Source organism: Mauremys reevesii, linkage group 13 (assembly GCF_016161935.1).
Source record: "Mauremys reevesii isolate NIE-2019 linkage group 13, ASM1616193v1, whole genome shotgun sequence".
NCBI classification, from domain to species: Eukaryota; Metazoa; Chordata; order Testudines; family Geoemydidae; genus Mauremys; species Mauremys reevesii.
This window is the reverse complement of record NC_052635.1, coordinates 15,026,141-15,045,799: the sequence shown is the minus strand read 5'-3', so window position 1 is coordinate 15,045,799 and position 19,659 is coordinate 15,026,141. Positions and strand designations below refer to the sequence as shown.

General features: G+C 45.2%; 1 protein-coding gene across 1 annotated transcript; it reads right to left on the bottom strand.

The window, feature by feature from the left end:
- Nucleotides 1–6,396: 6,396 nt before the first annotated feature.
- Nucleotides 6,397–17,877, bottom strand: LOC120381106 (C-type lectin domain family 17, member A-like). Its single transcript, XM_039499197.1, has 3 exons — nucleotides 17,782–17,877; nucleotides 17,590–17,695; nucleotides 6,397–6,737 (listed from the first exon to the last, which is right to left on the bottom strand). Exons 1-3 carry the CDS (start codon nucleotides 17,865–17,867, stop codon nucleotides 6,705–6,707), a joined length of 225 nt encoding a protein of 74 aa, XP_039355131.1. The 5' UTR covers nucleotides 17,868–17,877; the 3' UTR covers nucleotides 6,397–6,704.
- Nucleotides 17,878–19,659: the final 1,782 nt, after the last annotated feature.

Genomic DNA, 19,659 nt, shown 5'->3' with positions numbered 1-19,659 from the left:
CCACAGATTCTTTCTGGGTCTTACTTACATTTAGAATCACCTTAGGCCCATCCGGCAGATCTCTACACAATCCCCTTTCAGGCAAACTTATAGACTTTCTCGATAACAGGTTAGAAGGATTCTCCTTTCCCTGGCCTGGAACAAGTTCAGGAATCTTTTCCTTCTTGCTACAAGTTGTTAAACTGTCAGTAGGTAACACAATTAAATTACCTTTATGCTCTCCTAGTGCCCTGGCTAGGGTATTACCCTGATCAGACAGAGTTGCTGCACCCTTTCCCAGCCACACATTAGCAACTGGCAAACTACAAGCACCAGAATTGTCTGTTCTCTGGGATTTTGCTAAGACACTAACTGGATGCACCCTAGTCACAGGGCCATTCTCCCCAGCAGACACAAACTTAGGACCATTCCCTTCCTGGGCCTTAGCTGTATTTACAACCCACTCCGAGACAACTGAATCACCCTCAACCATCACAGGCTGAAAGGCACCTTCTGTCTGCTCCACAGACACGGAAGAGCCAGAGACACATTCTCCTTCACCAGACACACAGCTTGGGATCTCATTTCCCTTGTCCCAGCACACAGGGCTGTTCACAGACAACTGCTTGGAGACTGGGGTAACTTCCTTCATAGGCAAGTCAATACCCCTGACAGACATAGGCACATTCCCTTCACTGTCCCATTTCTCCACACAGGACTCAGGTAAGGGACAGGGACACTTATCTTCCACTATCCCTGTCTTCCCAAACTGCTGACTAGACAAAGCCATCAGCTCACAAGGCTGCCTAGGCTCCTCCAAACTTTCCCTACCAGGCACATGGCCACTCCCAATGGATAAGCTGCTGCTTTTTTCACTACACTGAGCTACTTCCAGCAAATCACAGTTACCCATTTCAGGTTCACTTTTCCAAGCTGCACTAGCCAACGATCCATTACCCATTACAAATTTACCCTCTCCTTCCTTAGTTAGGGCTTTAACCTGACCATGTACTTTAATCTGCTCCTGAGAAACATTTTCCTCACCAATTAGATCTTTCTGCTCTTGATCTAACTTCAGACCTCCTTCTGAGACATTAGACAGACATTCAGAAACTCCACTCACAGTCACACTGCTTTTTTGCACAGACAGACAGCTACTACCCACCAGGTTAGAATCCCCCTCTCCCCGGCCATAGCAAAACTGGTTAAACACAGAAAACTGCCCAGAGTAATACCACATATTAACATAGTTATAAATTGGATTTTCAAGAGGTTACAGTTTCTGCTGTTCTTCAATTGCTTTTTTGACTTGGAACTGAAGTCTGGCAGTTTCTTGTTGCATCTTCTGGGTCTCCTGTTCCAGCTTGTGAGTCTCCTGTTGCCTCTGTCGAGCTTTCTCCTCAACAGCCAGCAGCTTCAGACGCCCCTTACGAGCTTTTTCTTCTCTCTCATCAGCCTCTCTTTCTCTCAGCAGCCTCTTCCTCCAGCTGGGCCAAGGCTTGCTTCTCTTTCATTTGAATTTCTGCCAGTTTTTGCTCATGTTCAAACTGCAGGCTGCCCATCAGGGCTTGTAGATTCATTGCTTCTGCTGTTGCTCTCTGGCTCATGGTCACTGATCTTTAATCAACCACAATCGCAATCCCAAATTTCAAATTTGGATAGCGTGGGGTTCTGACCCAAAGTTTAATTGACCTGGTTCTGTGGATCCTGCCGACTATGCCACTGTGATGGTGCTGCCCGTGGGAGCCAGCTGAGGTCACTCAATTAGGGTGAAATGCAAACCAAACGGGGCAGAAAAACCCCAAACACTGGTGGTTATTCCAATACTTAGATTTACCAACCAGCACAAAACAGCTTCTACAGTACCTCACTGGTCACTTAGAAGTCCAAACCACACAGTTCCCTTAAAGTACCCAGCCTCAGGCCTCCGTCCAGACACACCTGTCAGATATGATGATGATTCCTGAGAATCTTACTTCATCATATAAAAGAAAAGGTTCTTCCAATCCCAAAGGATCAGCCACATATCCAGGTCCAATTATAACTTAGATCTTACCCAAAATACACGCTATAGCCAATTCTTATTAACTAAGCTAAAATTTATTAAAAAAGAAAAGAGAGAGTGTTGGTTAAAAGATCAATATACATACAGACTTGAATTCAATTCTTGAGGTTCAGATACACAGTAGAGATAAGCTTGTAGTTGCCAAAAGTTCTTTTAGAAATAGTCCATAGGTTACAATCCAATTTCCATATTCAGGGTGGCTCCAGTCAATGACTGGGGATCTCAATCCTTGTGGCTTAAGGTTTCCCCCTCTTGAAACCCAAAGCAGATCTGAGATGAAGAAGGATCGTGTCCCAGGCTTCTTATACATTTCCAGCAGCCTTTCGGCCTGAGAAAACAATAGGCTTAACTCCTTCTCCCAAATCTCCTGGCAATTAGCACAGAGTAATTTATCCATTAAACAGTTCAGATACAGGTTAGCACAACCTTCAAAGAGACACATAGACAATACTATTTTACTCAAGTATCATTATAAATGTTAATATTTCTTTTTTTATCTTTGAATTAAAACTATAGCAATAGACGAGACTTGTTTGCTAACATCACAAGACCTGAGCAAACATCTCCCCTTCTACCTCTAACAATGCAGACTTGCATTTCAAAGCTCTAGTCATTTACATATCTTCCTAACCAGTCCTCAAGGTTCACCCATGGGTCAGGTCAGTCTATGAGTTAATTAACTCTTTCTGGCCCTGTCACCTTTCAATGAGATATTATATCACACTCATAACGTCACACCTTCATATCCTCATTCCCAATTGTCATCCTTCCATTATCCCTAAGCTCCTCATTAGCCTTATTAAAGACCGAGGCAAAGTATTTATTTAGATATTGGGCCATGCCTAGATTATCTTTAACCTCCACTCCATCCTCAGTGTTTAGCGGTCCCACTTCTTTCTTTGTTTTCTTCTTATTGATATGGCTATAGAACCTTTTACTATTAGTTTTAATTCCCTTTGCAAGGTTCAACTCTACATGGCTTTTAGCCTGTCTCACTTCATCCCTACATGTTCTGACCTCAATAAGGTAGCTTTCCCTGCTAATCCCGCTCATCTTCCACTCCCTGTAGGCTTTCTGCTTTTTCTTAATCACCTCTCTGAGATGCTTGCTCATCCAGCTTGGTCTACAACTCCTGCCTATGATTTTTTTCCCCTTTGTTGGGATGCAGGCTTCTGATAGTTTCTGCAACTTTGACTTGAAGTAAGTTCTTCAGTCCAATCCACTTGCCTAACCAATTTCCTTAATTCTTTAAAGTTAGCCCTTTTGAAATCAAAAACCCTAGTCCAAGATGTATTTTTGTTTATCCTTCCATCTAGTTTGAACTGAATTAACTCATGATCACTCGAACCCAGATTGTCCCCTACAACCATTTCTTCTATGAGGTCCTCACTACTCACCAAAACCAAATCTAAAATGGCATCCCCCCTTGTTGGCTCTTCAACTACTTGATGAAGAAATCCATCAGCTACCACATCCAGAAAAATCTGAGTCCTATTACTACTACTAGCACTTGTCCTCCAGTCTATATCTGGGAAGTTAAAGTCCCCCATGATCACACAATTCCCATTAGTGTTTACTTCATGAAAAACATTAAAGAGGTCTCTATCCATCTCCAAATCAGATCCCGGCAGTCTGTAGCAAACCCCAAGCACTATCTCAGGGGAGGCTCTAGTAGCTTTCTTTCCCAATGTGATTTTTGCCCAGACAGACTCTGTCTTATCCATTCCATCCCTTCTTATTTCTTTACAGTTAACCTCATCATTGATATACAATGCTACTCCACCACCTTTGCCTTTATTTCTGTCTTTCCTAAACAGCACATAGCCTTGAGAACTGCCTGTCCTCCTCCTCTCCCAGGCTTCTGCTCCAGCAGGGAAGCTAGTGCATGAAGTCAGTGGTGTTTCCTGCACTCAAATGAGGCTTGTCAAATCAAGGCTCTTGCCTGAACTGAGTCTAAGGGCAGGGTTTTAAGTGTAGACCTGCAGTGGCACCAGTGCAGCTGGACTGCTGTAGTGCTTCAGTGAAGACAATACTACCCTGATGGGACAGCTTCTCCCATTGGCATAGTTTATGCACCTCCATGAGAGACAGTAGCTATGTTGAGGGGAAAAGCTCTCCTGGCCACATAGCGCTGTCTACAGTAGGGGTTAGGTAGGTGTAACTGCGTTGCTCACAGGTGTGGATTTTTCACACATAGTTCTATCAATAGCATGCAGGGATAAGTTTACAATGTAGACCTGGCCTAACTACCTTGCTATCTGGGAACTATTGAGGATTGGAGAAAGAGTCTCATATGAAGCTTCCCTACTTTTTTTGTTCTTTGTTTTGCCTGACTTCTGGGCTGGAAGACAGCAAGGGGACTCTGATTGGCTGGAGTACCCATTTGGGGATTAAAAGGTAATAATTGGAGCTATACCAATCTCCTAAAACTGGAAGGGACCTTGAAAGGTCATTGAGTCCAGCCCCCTGCCTTCACTAGCAGGACCAATTTTTGCCCCAGATCCCTGAGTGGCCTCCTCGAGGATTAAATTCACAACCCTAGGTTTAGCAGGCCAATGCTCAAACCACTGAGCTATTCCTCCCCCTAATAGAAGAGGGTGTGTGAACCTCAACTTTTGAATATTATGACCTACATACTAGCAGTCACAACCAGAGTGTGTTACGTTAATAACTTCTTTTTACAGCTTATGCCCCGTGTTCGCTAGTCCTACTGACAAAATAGTGCTTTAGCTAAACACTTACCACTGATGATGATAATGAGAACAAATGCTATCAATACTGCTCATTTCTGTTAAAAAAAGCACATAATTTAGTACAAACAGCTCACTTAGATATTTTTAAAAGAGGGCAAAAGCTTCTTCTCTAGACTCAACTACTGCTCCCATGACTTACAAATTAATGTTTTCCACTCTGTCTTGGCTTCTCAGCAAATAAAGAGTAGGCTTCCAGGCCTTCCTGTAATTAGCACACGTGACTGTCAGAGACTAAAGGTTCTTTGTGCTGTTGTATGTGTTGTCGTCATTCAATCCATACCACTGAATTTCTTCCTCCTAGATCTCCAACACCTTCAACTAGTACATTCATTTCTCCTTAGCCACATTTCTGTCCTGGAGAATGTTTTGTGTAAAGGAACTTGGCCAGGACACCCAACTTTTGGAAAGTTCATCTACTTCACTTATCCAGATGCTCATTAAGGACCAGATGTTGTAATCATAATACTATTCACCATGAGTAAACGCTGCAGAAATTGGCCAAAGTTATTTGGATTTCTTCCCCTTTATGGAGTATTCAACAACTTATAGTTCTTAGTCACATTAATTTGCATTGGAAATACTCGAGTCATGGTTACCTTACAGTTCTTCCACCAATACTTTTTTTCAGCTTGGCAGCATTGGTCTCAAATTCCGCGCGCAGTGCATCATCCAACTCTGACAGCTTCAGCTCTCGTTCCAAAACCTTGTCCACATTCACCCTCATGATGTCAATCACCTACAGTGATTTAATAGTCACAGTAAGTTATTCATTCATTAGATATTCATCTCCTCAAACACTTTAAGCATGCAGCAAATCCTGACAGACACCTTTTATAACATTAACATCATTCAAGCGTTTGTTTTTAAATAAAGTAGAAGATATTGCCTTTTTGATTAAGAGTAGACAATATTGAATTTAGGTTCTTATATTAGTTAAAAGATTTGTGGAACTAAGAAATCCAATTGGAAGCCTAAAAACCTCATAACTAGTACAGGACTCATTTGACCAAGAAAGGTTTTGCATATTTCTGAGCAGGATCTGTACTAGTGCAAATATTAAATGCTACAGTAATCAGCTTGCATTAGCATGCATATTCCAGTTAAACAGGTATGCACCAGTATAGATGTTGCATATCCTAGGTGGAAGTTGGCAGCAAAGCATGTCTTGTATTTTTTCCAGCAAAAGTGTGCTCTCTTAGTGTAAAACTTGCATGTTGAAGTGCTAAACATGGAGACAACATGCATCAGTAAGAGTCACAACTTACCAGTTGTGCATGTTCTCACTGAGACCTATAGTGATAACAGGTGAATTGTATATTACAGTAAGAGGTGCAACTGTAAAATGCACAAGTTGCATTACTGTCCGGCATCATCTAGGGAGAAGTAAATGTTCACTTTCCTGCTGCATGGAAAGAGAGCTTAAGTTTTAACAAATTAAGAATATTCTCAGTTTGTGTTTATTGTGTGTAAGTACAGAATTGTAAATTCCCTCTACTGGTTTTGAATACATATATCCCATGTGGAAGAAACAAAACTCCACTCTCAGGCTGGAGGCAGCAAATCAGAGACAGCTTTATTCAAGCAATTGCAGGCGAAGAATACAGCTGGCAGAGAGCATCTCTGCCTCAGTTTCTCCAAAGTACAAGCAAAATCACACAAGCATTTATACCTCTTTGTGATGTGCATTAATTAAAAACATTTAAATTTTATTTACATTATTTGCTATCTATTCCAGTATTTTCTCACTTGCTCTATTCAAAACATTGTTATCTCAAGGCTAGGTCACACTGACTATTCTGCTGTTTTCCACTCGCTTCTGACGTGAGCCCTGCTTCTACAGGTCTCACGATATTAGGCTAAGACTTAGCTCAATAGTTGTTCCGTCTCTGACACTTAAATGCCTGCACTTAAACACTCTCTTTCTTTCCCTGCTTCCACACCTGCAATACAAGAACAACACAACCAGCAGCTAATTCACAGAACAACCACAGTGAGCTGCAAAGAGAGAATAGGGAGTAACCTCCATAGGACACCGAATGGAGAATTCCTTCCAGGCAACTGGAGTGAAATCCTGGTGTGACATTATTGATATAATGTGGGACCATATAGAACATGGTTGCAACCAAGGTCCTGTTGTGGCACCAAATCTTATGTAAAAGGGGGTCATATAAGGTGTCTAAGACCAGGTTATGGGTTGCTGGTTATCATTATGGTGTCTATATGTATGTATCATTTTGTAGTTGAAGTTATGAGTATTGGCTCTATACTGTCTGTATTTCATATTTGTGCTGTGCTTCTGGGAAACATCCCAGACAAGTTGGTGTTAGCTCTGCCTAGCCTGCTTGATGGCCCATTAAGGACCATCAGCTATACAGATGACCAATTGAGAGAAGGCAGATATGCCTTGTAACTCAGCAAAGTATGCAGGAACTTGCCCATGTGACTCCAGACTCCATTTTGCTGTAATTTTCCACAGTAAGAACAAAGAAGTGTTCTTACACCTGGGAAAAGCCTATAAAAGGCTGATGCCTCATCTCCATCTTGTCTTCAATCCTGCTTCTTACCTCTGGAGGGACATTGCTACAAACTGAAGCTCTGAACAAAGGACTGATGACCCATCCCTGTGGGGGATGTACTCCAGAGACTTGATTTGAATCTGCAGTTTACTCCATCACTGCTACAAGCCTGAACTAAGAACTTTTCCATTCCTGTATGTAATTGATTCCATTTAACCAATTCTAGCTCTTGGGTCTGGGGCTTGATTCTTTGGGATCAAGAGAACTGTTTTCTTTTATTGGGGTGTTGGTTTTCATTAACCATGCATCCCCAGAATGAGTGGTGATACTGGAGTGTCTAAGGAAATTGTTTGTGACTTAGAATCATAGGGTTGGAAGGGACCTCAGGATGTCATCTAGTACAACCTGCTGTTCAAAGCAGGACCAATCCCCGGATTTTTTACCCCAGTTCCCCAAATAGCCCCCTTCAAGAATTGAACTCACAAGCTTGGCTATAGCAGATCAATGCTCAAACCACTGAGTTATCCTTCCCCCTTTGTGATTAACCAGTGGGGTGAGACCAAAGTCCTCTTTGTTTGGCTGGATTGGTTTGCCTTAGAGGTAGAAGAACCCCAGCCTTGGGCTGTAACTACCCTGTTTAAGCAATTGGTCCTGAATTGGCACTCTCAGTGGGGTCCCGCCAGAACCAGCACTGTCACAGTGGCGTAGTCGTGCTTGGATCCACAGAATCACGTCAATTAAGCTTTGGGTCATAACCCCACACTATCCAAATCTGAATTTTGGTTTTGAGAGTTTGACTGGTTAAAGAGCTGCTGCAATGGCTGAGCAAAGAGCATATGGGGGACTTGGCAAAAAAGCCCTGGAAAATTTGTGTTCAGAAAAGGGGATAAGCTTTAGAAAGAAAGCAACAAATCAAGAACTCAGAAATCTGTTAATGGCCAGTGATCAGGGGCAAGAGCGCAGCCCTTACCTGAGGATACAGAAGATGCAGAAAAAATTAGAGGGCAAAAGACGACAAGTAAACTGCAACTTGAGCATGAACGGAATCTAGCAGATCTTCGATTGCTTGAGAAGCAAAAAATAGCTAAACTAGAGAAAGAAGCTGATAAAAGAAAGAAGGAGGCTGATGAGAGAGAGAAGGAGGCTGATGAGAGAGAAGAGAGAGCTCGTAAGGGGTGTCTGGAGCTGCTGGCTGCTGAACAGGAGACTCACAAGATAGAACAGGAGATGGTCAAACTTCAGCTCCAAGTAATGGAAGAGCGGAGAAAATCATCGCCCCCTGGTACTCCACTTCCCCACCACCATGAGAAAAACTGGGAAAGGATGTGTCCCATTTACAGTGATACTGAGGATATAGAGGAGTTTTTGTCTACCTTTGAATGCCTCTGCAATCTGTACCAGATCCCAGAAGGTCAGCGAATGCCTGTCCTGCTGACCAGACTGACTGGAAAAACCAGGGAGGTATTTAATGAATTGAGGGAACAAGAAGCCTTAGATTATGAGCGGTTTAAAGATTCTGTGTTAAGGCGGTTCAAGGTTACTCCTGAATCTTACAGAGTTAAATTTAGAGAGTTTAAAATGTCTAAGGATTGTACTTTTGTAGAATGTGCTCATAAGCTGATGGGTTTTGTTAAAAAGTGGGTTATGGGAGCAAAGGCACAAGGGAGTTTTGAAAAACTGCTGGATTTGATAACTTTGGAACAGTTCCTAGACATTGTGCCTAACCATGTTAGAGCAGCTGTGTGTGATAGGGACCCTGAGTCAGTCCTACGGGCGGCAGAGATTGAAACCAGAGATCCTGGCCAGATCTGGGGTAATGACCGCAGTGCAGGCCCAGCGATATCATGAGTGGAGGTACCAGGAAAACAAAACCCCGAGGTCCCAATTTTATGACCTCATCCATCTCGCATTAAAGTGGTTGCAAACGGAGTCCTAGAGTCCGGAAGAGATACTAGAGGTTCTGGTCATCGACCGATACATGAGGGACTACTGCCAGACCTTCCTGCCTGGATAAGCCAGAACGAACCCTCCACCTATCATGAGGTTGTTACACTGGTAGAGAGGAAAAGGACAGCGAGGGAGCTGACCCGACCAGTTAAGGAAGAGGCACCCCGGGTTAAACTAGCAGGACCAAGCTCTAGAGCTCGGGTGACTAGGCCACCAGGAGGGCCCAGGTGGAAAAAGAGAGGGGCTGAAGGCTCACCAGAAGCCACAAAGAGTTGGAGGACTGAAAGAGAAGAGGATCATGATGTTAGATTGCCCAAACCAAGAGACCGGCGTATGCCTAAGGCCCCATACAGATGTTATGCCTGCGGGGAGTGGGGACATATAGCTGCACAGTGTCCCAATGCTGAGGATCCGATGCAGTGTAACCTGGGGAAATGGGCAGACCCATGCTCCCTAATCCACCTTGTGGGGGTCTCACTAACCCCACATATGTACACCAGACCAGTAAAGCTAAATAGGGTAGAGACCACGGCACTGGTTGATTCGGGGAGTGCTATCACGCTTGTCTCGGGGAAGATTGTGAAGTGTTAGCTGCTGTGGGCTAAGCGTACGGGGATAACATGCGTCCATGGGACAGTTGGTTATTACCCCACCATCCCAGTAAAACTCGAGATTCAGGGGAACACTACTGAGGTAGCAACAGGTGTAGTCCCTAAACTCCCATACCCGTTGCTCATAGGGAGGGACTTCCCAGGGTTTGGAAACTTACTCCCATTAGGAAGATTGGAGGAAAAGGGGAACCCTGAAGTTAGTGAGGCCTCCACAGTAGACTGTCAACCCCCAGTCTTCTCTGAAATATCCCCAGATTTATTTTCCATTCCCAGACAGGGTAGAAAGTCGAAAAAGGAAAGGAGGGCAGCTAAAGCCTTGGGAACCCAAATACTGACTCAAAGCCAGCGGGCCGCTCTCATAGGTAGACGGACCCGAGCAGCTGAAAAGGAGGCCATCCAGGAGGGAGAAGCACCTGAGTCTGACCCCCACCCCAACGCTTCTGAACTCGTAGAGGCAACAGAGACTGGGCCCCTAGATCTTGTGCAGATTAGCCCCGGGAGAGGAAATTTTGGACGGGACCAGGCCGAAGACCCAAGGTACGACAACATTAGGAAGGAGGTGACTGAAATAGATGGGGTCCCCGTGGAAGGGAAAACCCAGGGACCAGGACCCTACTTCATAATGAAGAAGAATCTCTTATACCGGGTTGCACCAGTACAGGGGCAGAAGGTACAGCAGATCCTAGTACCTCAAAACCACCAGAATGCTGTAGTAAGTCTTGCTCATGGTAATCTTTTTGGGGGGCATTTGGGGGTAGAGAAGACCCTGGTACGAGTCCTACGACGGTTCTTCTGGCCCGGAGTACAGGAAGAAGTGTGGAGGTACTGTGCGTCCTGCCCGGAGTGTCAGCTGCACAGTCCCCGTCCCCACCTGAGGGCACCTTTAGTACCCCTTCCCATCATAGAGGTCCCCTTTCAGCGAATAGCCATGGACCTAGTGGGACCCCTGGAGAAGACGGCTCGGGGCCACCAATATATACTTGTTGTTTTGGACTATGCTACTCGCTACCCAGAAGCCATCCCCCTGCGGAACACAGCCTCTAAAATGATAGCCAAAGAGCTGGTGGGGATCTTTGCCCGAGTGGGGCTACCAAAGGAGAGATTAACATACCAAAGAACCCCATTTATGTCAAAACTAATGAAGGACCTCTGTACGCTGCTCCATATACATACCCTGAGAACTTCAGTCTACCATCTGCAGACTGATGGGTTGGTAGAAAGGTTTAACCGAACCCTCAAGGCTATGATAAGGAAGGTGGTAAGTCAGGACGGGAAGGATTGGGACACCCTACTACCCTACCTTACGTTCGCTATCCAGGAGGTACCTCAGGCCTCAACTGGGTTTTCCCCCTTTGAGTTATTAAACGAGCGTCACCCCCGTGGCATACTAGACATCGCCAAAGAGATCTGGGAAGAGGAACCCAATGAGGGGAGAAATGTAATAGAACATGAAAAACAGATGCAAGACCGGATAGCCCGGCTCACCCCTATTGTACAGGAACATTTGGAAAAGGCACAGGAGGCCCAGAGAACCTATTACAATCGCCAGGCAAAAGTCCGACAGTTCCAACCAGGGGATCGGGTGATGGTGTTGGTACCCACGTCAGAAAACAAGCCTCTGGCCTAATGGCAGGGGCCCTATGAGGTGGTTGAACCTGCCGGCAACAGTTTTGGCATCCCTGGGTGGGCTCGAGGCAAAATTGTGCCTTGCCCGGACTCCTCCAATGGCCAGTGGACGAAGGTCACAGCCAAAGCCCAGCGCGCACCGGTGCCTTTACTGGGGGCCTTGGCAGAGACGCGTCAGGCTGACCTTGGAGGACACAACGGTGCAACGCACTCAGATAGTGGAGAAGCAGCTGCGGGCGACGGTGAGGAACCGGTCCTCTGGATAAGGTAGGAACAGTCCAGTGGTGTGGACTTTTGCCTGAGGCTGGGGACGCCCAGCCGTTGTAATTCCCACTAGACAAGAGAGCGTCCTATAGTGGGTCAAGGGCAAGCCCATGGTATGGGGCAAGGACAGGGTAAGGTTAGTAGGGCAAGGTGTACGCCCCTAGAATGCATTCTAGCAAATTGGAAGGTATTTGGTTTGGATCCATTGACTAAAAGTAAACTGAAAAGATTTTATACAGTAGACTGGCCTCAGTATCAGTTAGAGAGCCAGGAAAGGTGGCCACCAGAAGGATCACTTAATTACAACATGATCCTTCAATTACTTTTGTTTTGTCAGCGAATGGGTAGCTTCTGAAGCTGTTTGTATGTAGAGCTCTTGTAAAAATCCCTCATCATATGCCCCAGAGCTGCACTGGGAGGAGAACTGTCCGTGGGAATATCTGTCTCTGCTGGGCTCATGCCATTTGAATTTATTGACTGTGCAGCAAGATAAGATGCATCGTGGCAATAGGAAACAATGGCCTTGGTGTGTGTGTGTGTGTGTATACATGTGTGAGTGTTCATCTAAACAGTGCCCATTAGAAGGTATCTTCAATCTAGATAAGATCATATATCTCAGAGGAGCTTTTAATCACAAAGAAAAGCCTCTGACACAGTGTGAGCAATTTGTCTAGGAACGGGTTAATTTGAAACTCGGCTAACCCCAGAGATAAAGAGAGAGAGCTGCTCTGCGTACAAGGTCAAGGAGCCTGCACAAACTATGCTAAGTAAAATTGCTTTCAGCCCCAGCTGGTTGTGGAAAATAAACAGAGGCAAACCAAGGGCAGTATAAATTACAGAACTGAGATTGCATTTGCAAAGCTTAACGGTTCAGTGAGATCCAACAGTGTGCTTCTGCAACCCTGTAGCTGGTATGGCTCCCTTCCACCTATTTCCCTTCTCTGAACATTATACACAGACATGCCAGTCTGGATATGTGTAAGTATTAAAGTGGCTTAAGGCTTGGGGCATTCATATTTTTCCTGAGTGATGTGGGAGTGTTCCCAATACTCTCCATTGTTTATTATTTTTAATGAAGCTTTAAAATTTGGATATATGGTGTGATTTCTCTATCTACCCCCCCCCCCCAGTCCTGCAATGTCAGTTTGATCACCTGACATAAGGGATAATTGGTAACAGAAATTTGTCACAGTTTGGTGAGCAATAGAGAATTGGGGAGCCCTGTAGAATTTACACCATCTATCTGTTTTACCCTTGTTATTTTATGTTTGCTTTGTTTGGTATTGTTTGGTATTATATGATAAGGATTGTATGGTTAAAGGTGAGCCCTAATAGAATAAGGAAACACTATCTGGTTTTGGTGCACTATCTAGTTTTAGCTCTGTTCTGTTTAACCGGTTACTGTTGGTTTTTCTGCTGTTTATTTGGGCGTTGGGGGTGTGGGCGGAACTGAACTTCTCGTTCGTAATTCCTCAGGGTGGAAGCCATGTGTGTGATGAAGCTCTGAGGTTGTATTGAGATAATTCTGTCCCGCCCCCCCTGTGACGGACAATGTAATAGAAGTGGAAAAATCTGGCTTAGATTGTAATTTTCTCTGCTCTCTGTGTAATTTTCTTTTCTGTTTAAGTGTCAGCAGACAAATGGGTGGGTCTCTGGGTAGACCCCCCAAAGGAGTTTGGATTGTGTGTTAAGTAAATGGCCTTTACCCAATGGCCGTGTATTTTTGCCAGGTGGCAAGCCTTACTAGGGAGGACTTGAGTAGTTTTGGGAGTAAAATGTTTTAGGGAAAAGACCAGAAGGGTGGGGGCTAGTTGTGAAGCCCACCCTCCTAGCTAAACTGGTAGTGGAATAAGTTTGTGTCCAGGATAGGAACGATTCAGCGAGAAAAGCAGGATCGGGCTCAGGCAGGCAGGCAACAGAGAGATGGGAAAACAGGTTGGAAACTTTTGAGGGTGTAGTGAAAAGGAGTAAGTGAGTATAAGCATGGAAATTTCAAATACTCAGGAGGATATTTGAAATGGTGATTTGAATTGGTAAGTGGCTGCTGAAGGAAAAAGCAAGTGATTTAAGGGAAGAGCATGTGATTTTTAAGGGAAAGTGAAAAGTTAACTCTTTAGTTGCTGGAGGGAACAGCAGTTGAACTTTGTAAAAATGCTAAAGAGAGAAGTTTTTGGTGTCTTTCAAATGTTTGTAAATTCAGGCAAAGAAAATATGGGGTAATTCTCCTGAATTAACAAGAGTATTCGTATATTTTAAGTAATGATTGACTGCCCAGAAGGGATAGACTTTTGCTTTGTCTTTCAGATAATCAAAGAAAACTAATGCCAGCTGAACAGCATTCAACATATCATGCATTTACTGACAGAGTAACAATTATGTTTTGTGTTCTATGTTCTGTCTTGTGGTGTTTCTCTCAAGTGGCCAGAATTGTTGTGTTTAATATTTTTATGGGATGGTCTAATTTAAAATCAAGTGGCAGTGTTAAATTGAAATGCAGATATTTGTTTTGTTCAATTTAGAATACAAAGTGTTTGGATATATCAGAAAAATGTGATATACTAAAGTCTAATACATTTTCTTAAGTAAGAGAAAGAAACTTTATTAGCCAAATCTTTTAATTTAGAATGGTTATTAAAATTTGCATACTAACAGTCTTTGAAAGCAAGGACATGGAAAGTTAACCCACTCCCCATATTGGACATGGGATCCTTCTGGCTACCTCAGACTTCTAGCCAGAGGGCTGGGGATGGTGGAAAGCTATTGGACTAGAGGTTGTATTAAATGAATTCATCAAAGTGGGTGTGCTTGTCCTGGCCTGTTGTTCTAAAGCTCTGTAATAAGGTTATTTTAGTGAAAGGGTATATGTGGCATACATTAAATAAGACTAATGTACTGTGTATGTGTTTATTGTTAACAAAAGGTGTATAAGTAAAAGTTTCCTTTATAGGTTAAAGAAAAAAAATGGGAAAAGGAAAAAGAATAAATTAACTGAGAAAAACAAAGAATAGTTAACATGCTAAAAATGAACTGGCCAAGATTTGTGCTGAGACAAACTTAAAGTGGCCAGATGCCCTTCCTTTGGCACTAATAAGTATAAGAACCATTACTTGGCTAAAAACCAGAAAAAGGGGGGACTTAAATTTGCCCATGCAGCTATAAAATTTGTAAAATCTGCAAAGACACTAATGCAATGTGTTAGGTTTTTTTCTCACAGGTAAAGAAGAAACAACCCGAAGATCCTAGCAGTCCTACCACTCCTAGGAACCAGAAGACTGGGTCTACATAAAGATCCATCAACGAAAGACTGCCTTGGCTCCACGCTGGAAAGGCCCTTTCCAAGTCCTCCTGTCTACCAACACTGCTGTGAAGTGCCAAAGACTGACTGCTTGGACCCAGGATTCTCACTGCAAAAAGACCCCTCCACATCAGAAGAATTTTCCTATTGATGGTTAGCCTATTCTTTCTTCTAGTTCTACTGTGCTTCTGGACAGCTTCTGGACAACCTCTCCCTTGTCCACTGACAGACCAACTGTGCCTTTAGACTTTTCTAGAAAAAGCAAAGCCATTACAGGGTGATATGTGCTGGAAACCTCTCCCCTGTAGGATGCTAAACCACAATTGTTTTGGGAAAGAAGAAGAAACACTCACTCCACTGACATTGCCAAAGTCCAGGAATTCCTGACTAAAAGGACATTGAGAACTGACCCTGGTGAAGAAACAAAGAATTGTACACTGGCAGGAAGAAATTTATGGGAACCATGATTGGGAATGTGGTATTAATTGACTTTTGGGGTTTAATCTACAGGCTGTGCCCTGTGTTTTGGATAAATCCTTCAGTATGTATTGCCCTCCTAATTGGATTTTAAATGAACATTCCACTCTTTTGTCCATGCATTCATTCCTGGGTTGGGGGTAACTAAGCTCAAAAGAGCAGTTGTACATATATCTGTAAAGCTTCATTGTTTTTTTTGTTTTTTTGTTTTTTTTGTTTTTAAAGTTTGAGAAAACTCGCCAAAAGTTTGTTGAGTATTCTCAAAGGGGGGAATTGTTGGTGCCACTAGGCCTGAGTAAACCAAAGTTGTGACTTTGGGCCTGAAGTGAACCAAAGTTCTTACATGCTGTGAACTTTAACCAGCCTAAGATGCTAACAGACTGTAAGCAAAATGTGTAGCTGTCAGCAATCTCCGCTTGCAAATGTAGGAGTTTGAAACAGCAGAAGCGGCGGGGAGGAGGGGGAGAGGGGGAAGGAAAATCTGTATGCGTTTGTTCTGTCAAGGCCACAGATAAGCTTGTGCATGAGAACCTTTTCTAACACACTGAAATGTAATGCCTAATGTAGCTGCTGCTGGGAAGGGAGGGGTGAGGGGGAAAACCGAACAAAAGGCTTACACAAACAAGGGGGGTATAAATGTTGGGACCCCGCCTGTGAGTGGGCGTGCAGGATTTGAGAATGCTTTTCTCCCTGGCACCTTTCTTTGGGCCCAAATAAACCTGGTTCTGCTTCTCCACCCTGGTGTGATAATTAGTGCGACTCACACCGGGCAACGAACCCTGCTGTTGCTCCGCCTCGGGCTCTTTGAGCCGGCAACAAGATTTTCAGATAAAACCAATATTGAAGAGTGTGGCAAACTGAGAGAGGGACCGAACCAAAATTGAAAATGATTTAGAGAGAATGAGAATTCTACACTGGAGCAAATTTAGCCACCTATTGGACTGCTTACATGTATGGGCCTAGATATTGAAATGTATTTAGGTTCCTAACATCTATTGATTTCAATGTGAGTTAGGAGCCTAAATACCTTTGAGGATCTTGACCATAGTCCTTTCCAGCACAGGAAGAGAGTTCATGTAATTACAGCAGCGTATGTGATGTCACAGTCACATCGATGTCATAATAGTGTCGGGTCCGCTTAGCTGAGAGCCAGTGGCAGCCAGACAGGGATAAGGAAAGGTTGCTTTATTCTGCAGAAGAAAGGAGAGTTTTGTACCTTGGTACAAAAAAACTCTATTCCATACAAAAACTAGGAATCTTTTATACACACTCACACACAGGCTTCGGTCGTGTTAGCATTTGATTGGTGGTTAGCAGACCCTGCACTTCTGCAATCTGCTCTGCAAAAACCGGCTTAGGACCAGCTTCAACTGCCTCAAGATCGATAAGGGAAGACAGTTCAAAAATTCAGGCTACTGTGTCCATGAGATGTCCAATTTCCCTTAATGGTTGCCAGCTATTATAAGGCTATTAGCTGTTAGGGGGTCGCTGCTGACTGTCACAATAGGTTGTCAATTTGAAATGTAAATTTAAGTAGGTTTATTTAAAAAATAAAACTGCATTTAATTTGAATTTAAAAGACATTTAATGTAATTAATTTTACATTTAATGTAAATGTTGGGGATAGCTCAGTGGTTTGAGCCTTGGCTTGCTAAACCCAGCATTGTGAGTTCAGCCCTTGAGGGAGCCACTTAGGGATCTGGGGCAAAACCAGCATTCGGTCCTCCTAGTGAAGGCAGGGGGCTGGACTCGATGACCTTTCAGGGTCCCTTCCAGCTCTATGAGATTGGTATATCTCCATGTAGTATTATTAATGTAACCCCGGTCTGCTGTGCTCCAGCCTGATGCCCTACCCACTAGGACACACTGCAGAAATATCAACTCCTAGCTCCCAGAAAGAGCTGTGTGACAGGGAGCATCACCAAGAGAACACAGCTTGGGGAGACTGTTGATCTGGAGGAGGCAGGGCCTGGTCCCACGGGTCAGCCTGTGGTTCAGGAAGGGTGCGGGGTGGTGGCTGAGCCAGGCTCTAGCAGAATCAGGGCTTTTCGCAGACCCAGTAGTCGGTCCTGTAGCAGTTTATGTTGTTCCAGCGCCCGTCGATCGCCATGGTGCCACAGTCCTCGTTGCTGGAGTCATTGGGCTCCCTGGTGCTCCAGAAGCTGTGAAGAAGAGCAAAAACCCATGGAGACCACAGCGTGGAGCAAGGGGTGGTTAGGGGGGGCATGGAGCCTTTCACCCCACACACCTGAGTTTCAGAGGGGAGCCATCCACCCAGAGCCATTGATTTTCCACTTTCTGGTCACTCAGCCCCAGCCAGGATAACCAGGACATCGTGCAGTTCTTCACCAAGAACGCCTGCAATAGACAAGAGCAGACTAAGGGGGTGAATGGGTGGGGGACAGGCCACGTACTCTACCAGTGCCAGGAAGGATGGACTGGTGGGCAGGGCACTGGCTTAGGACTCAGAAGACTCAGGTTCAAGTCCCAGATCTGCTACTGACTCCCTGTGTGGCCCTGGTCAAGTCCCTGCATCTTTCTCTATGCCTCAGTTCCCCCAACTGAACAATAGCCCTAGCCCTGAGGGCGCTAGTGGGATAACAACATTGAAGAGTGTGAAATGCTGGGGGAGGAGCTTAAATGCCATAGATGTGTCACCATCTCAAATCCAGCAGGAACTGAAGGCTGTTCCTGGCTGATGAGTGGGGGTGGTCTCAGTCCAGCTCTCACTCCTGAGCAATAAAAGATCTGAAGGGGGTGTGTGGGGCCTGAGCTCCTGTGGGGGATTAGGGGGGGATTGTTGCCTGGAGGAAACATGACCTAGTGGTGGGGGAAGATACAGGGGCTGAGGGTGGAGCCACGGTAGGTTTGTCCGGCTGATCGCTTGAAAACATCCCAGCAATTCCCCTCCCAACAGAAATGGCAAAAACTCCACAGGGAGTCCTAGAAATATGGGGCTGGAAGGGACCCCGAGAGGTCACCTAGCCCCTCCTCCAGTGCCAGGACCAAGGAAACTGAACCCACCCCTGATGGGTGTTTGTCCAGCCTGTTCTTACAAACCCTCCAAGGTCTCATGTAGACATATGGAGAGCGATCCACAGGGGATGGTTGTAGCCAACAGCCTTGGTGGGCCTGAGATTGGCTTAAAGAATCCCCTGCCCTGCAGGTCCCACTGAGAACAACAGAGAATCCCGCAATGGGAGCTGCCGTGTGCTGAGCTCCCTTGAGCATCTGGCCCTGTGGGCCCATGTCTGCTGCCACCTCCCTCTAATTGCAGCCCTTGCATGGGCACGGCAGCTGGCACTGTGCTCCTCACCTACTTTTTTCTGTAACACCGTGATCTCCTTTTGCATTTTACTGTGAGACTCCTTCACAGCGGCCAGCTCCCCAGACACCGAAAGATGGACAGCGTCTGGACTGGTGGAGGAAAGCAGGTTAGCAGCCAAAGTGCAGCATTGTCATCTCAGAGCTTCCTGCACAGCCCCCAATTTTGGGCTGCTTACAGGCGCCACGGGCCCTGCTCGAAGTCTCCCCTGGGATGCCTGGAACCTGGGCTCCTGGCAACAGTCAGAGCAGCCTTCGGGCTGCTCTAACATCCTCTCTGCCGACTCTGGAAAGCAGGGAATAACCATGGTGCAGCACGCTCCAGCCAAGCCCCTGATCCATCCCTTACACCAGGGGCTGGAAGTCAGGCGGGTGCAGGGCTCTGACGCCAGCTCCACACCAATCTGTGATTCCCCCTACCCAGGGCAGGGGCAATTTCCATCCCCTGCACACCACCAGTGTGGCCCAATGTGACACCGGATTGGTCCCTTTAGAGGACTGCAGGGGGACAGTACCAGGCTGCTTACGTCCTACTTAAAGACCCCAAATAGGGCTTTGACAGCCTGGGCAGACAAACCAGCTACCTGAGAATTGGTAACAAAACGGTTTTCTGTTCGTGTTTCTTTAAAAATGGATCACTCTGAAGGGTTTTTAATTGCTTCAGTGCTAATTAAACCATCAAAGCTCACCCCTAAGTGTTCATCTGAAATGCTTCAGGGCAACCACTGCTCAGCAGAACCCCCCAGAGGGGAGTGGGCACCAAACCTACAGAACTGAGCAATGTGTGAAGGAGGCAGGGTGG

Bases quoted from the DNA above. Each gene is read 5' to 3' on its own strand.
- LOC120381106 (XM_039499197.1), bottom strand. From the start codon at position 17,867: ATGTCCTGGTTATCCTGGCTGGGGCTGAGTGACCAGAAAGTGGAAAAT. The intron at 17,696-17,781 runs GTGTGTGGGGTG...TCTTCTTCACAG, and splicing joins GGCTCCCCTCTGAAACTCAG to CTTCTGGAGCACCAGGGAGC. The intron at 6,738-17,589 runs GTCTGCGAAAAG...CTTGTATTGCAG, and splicing joins GCTACAGGACCGACTACTGG to GTGTGGAAGCAGGGAAAGAA.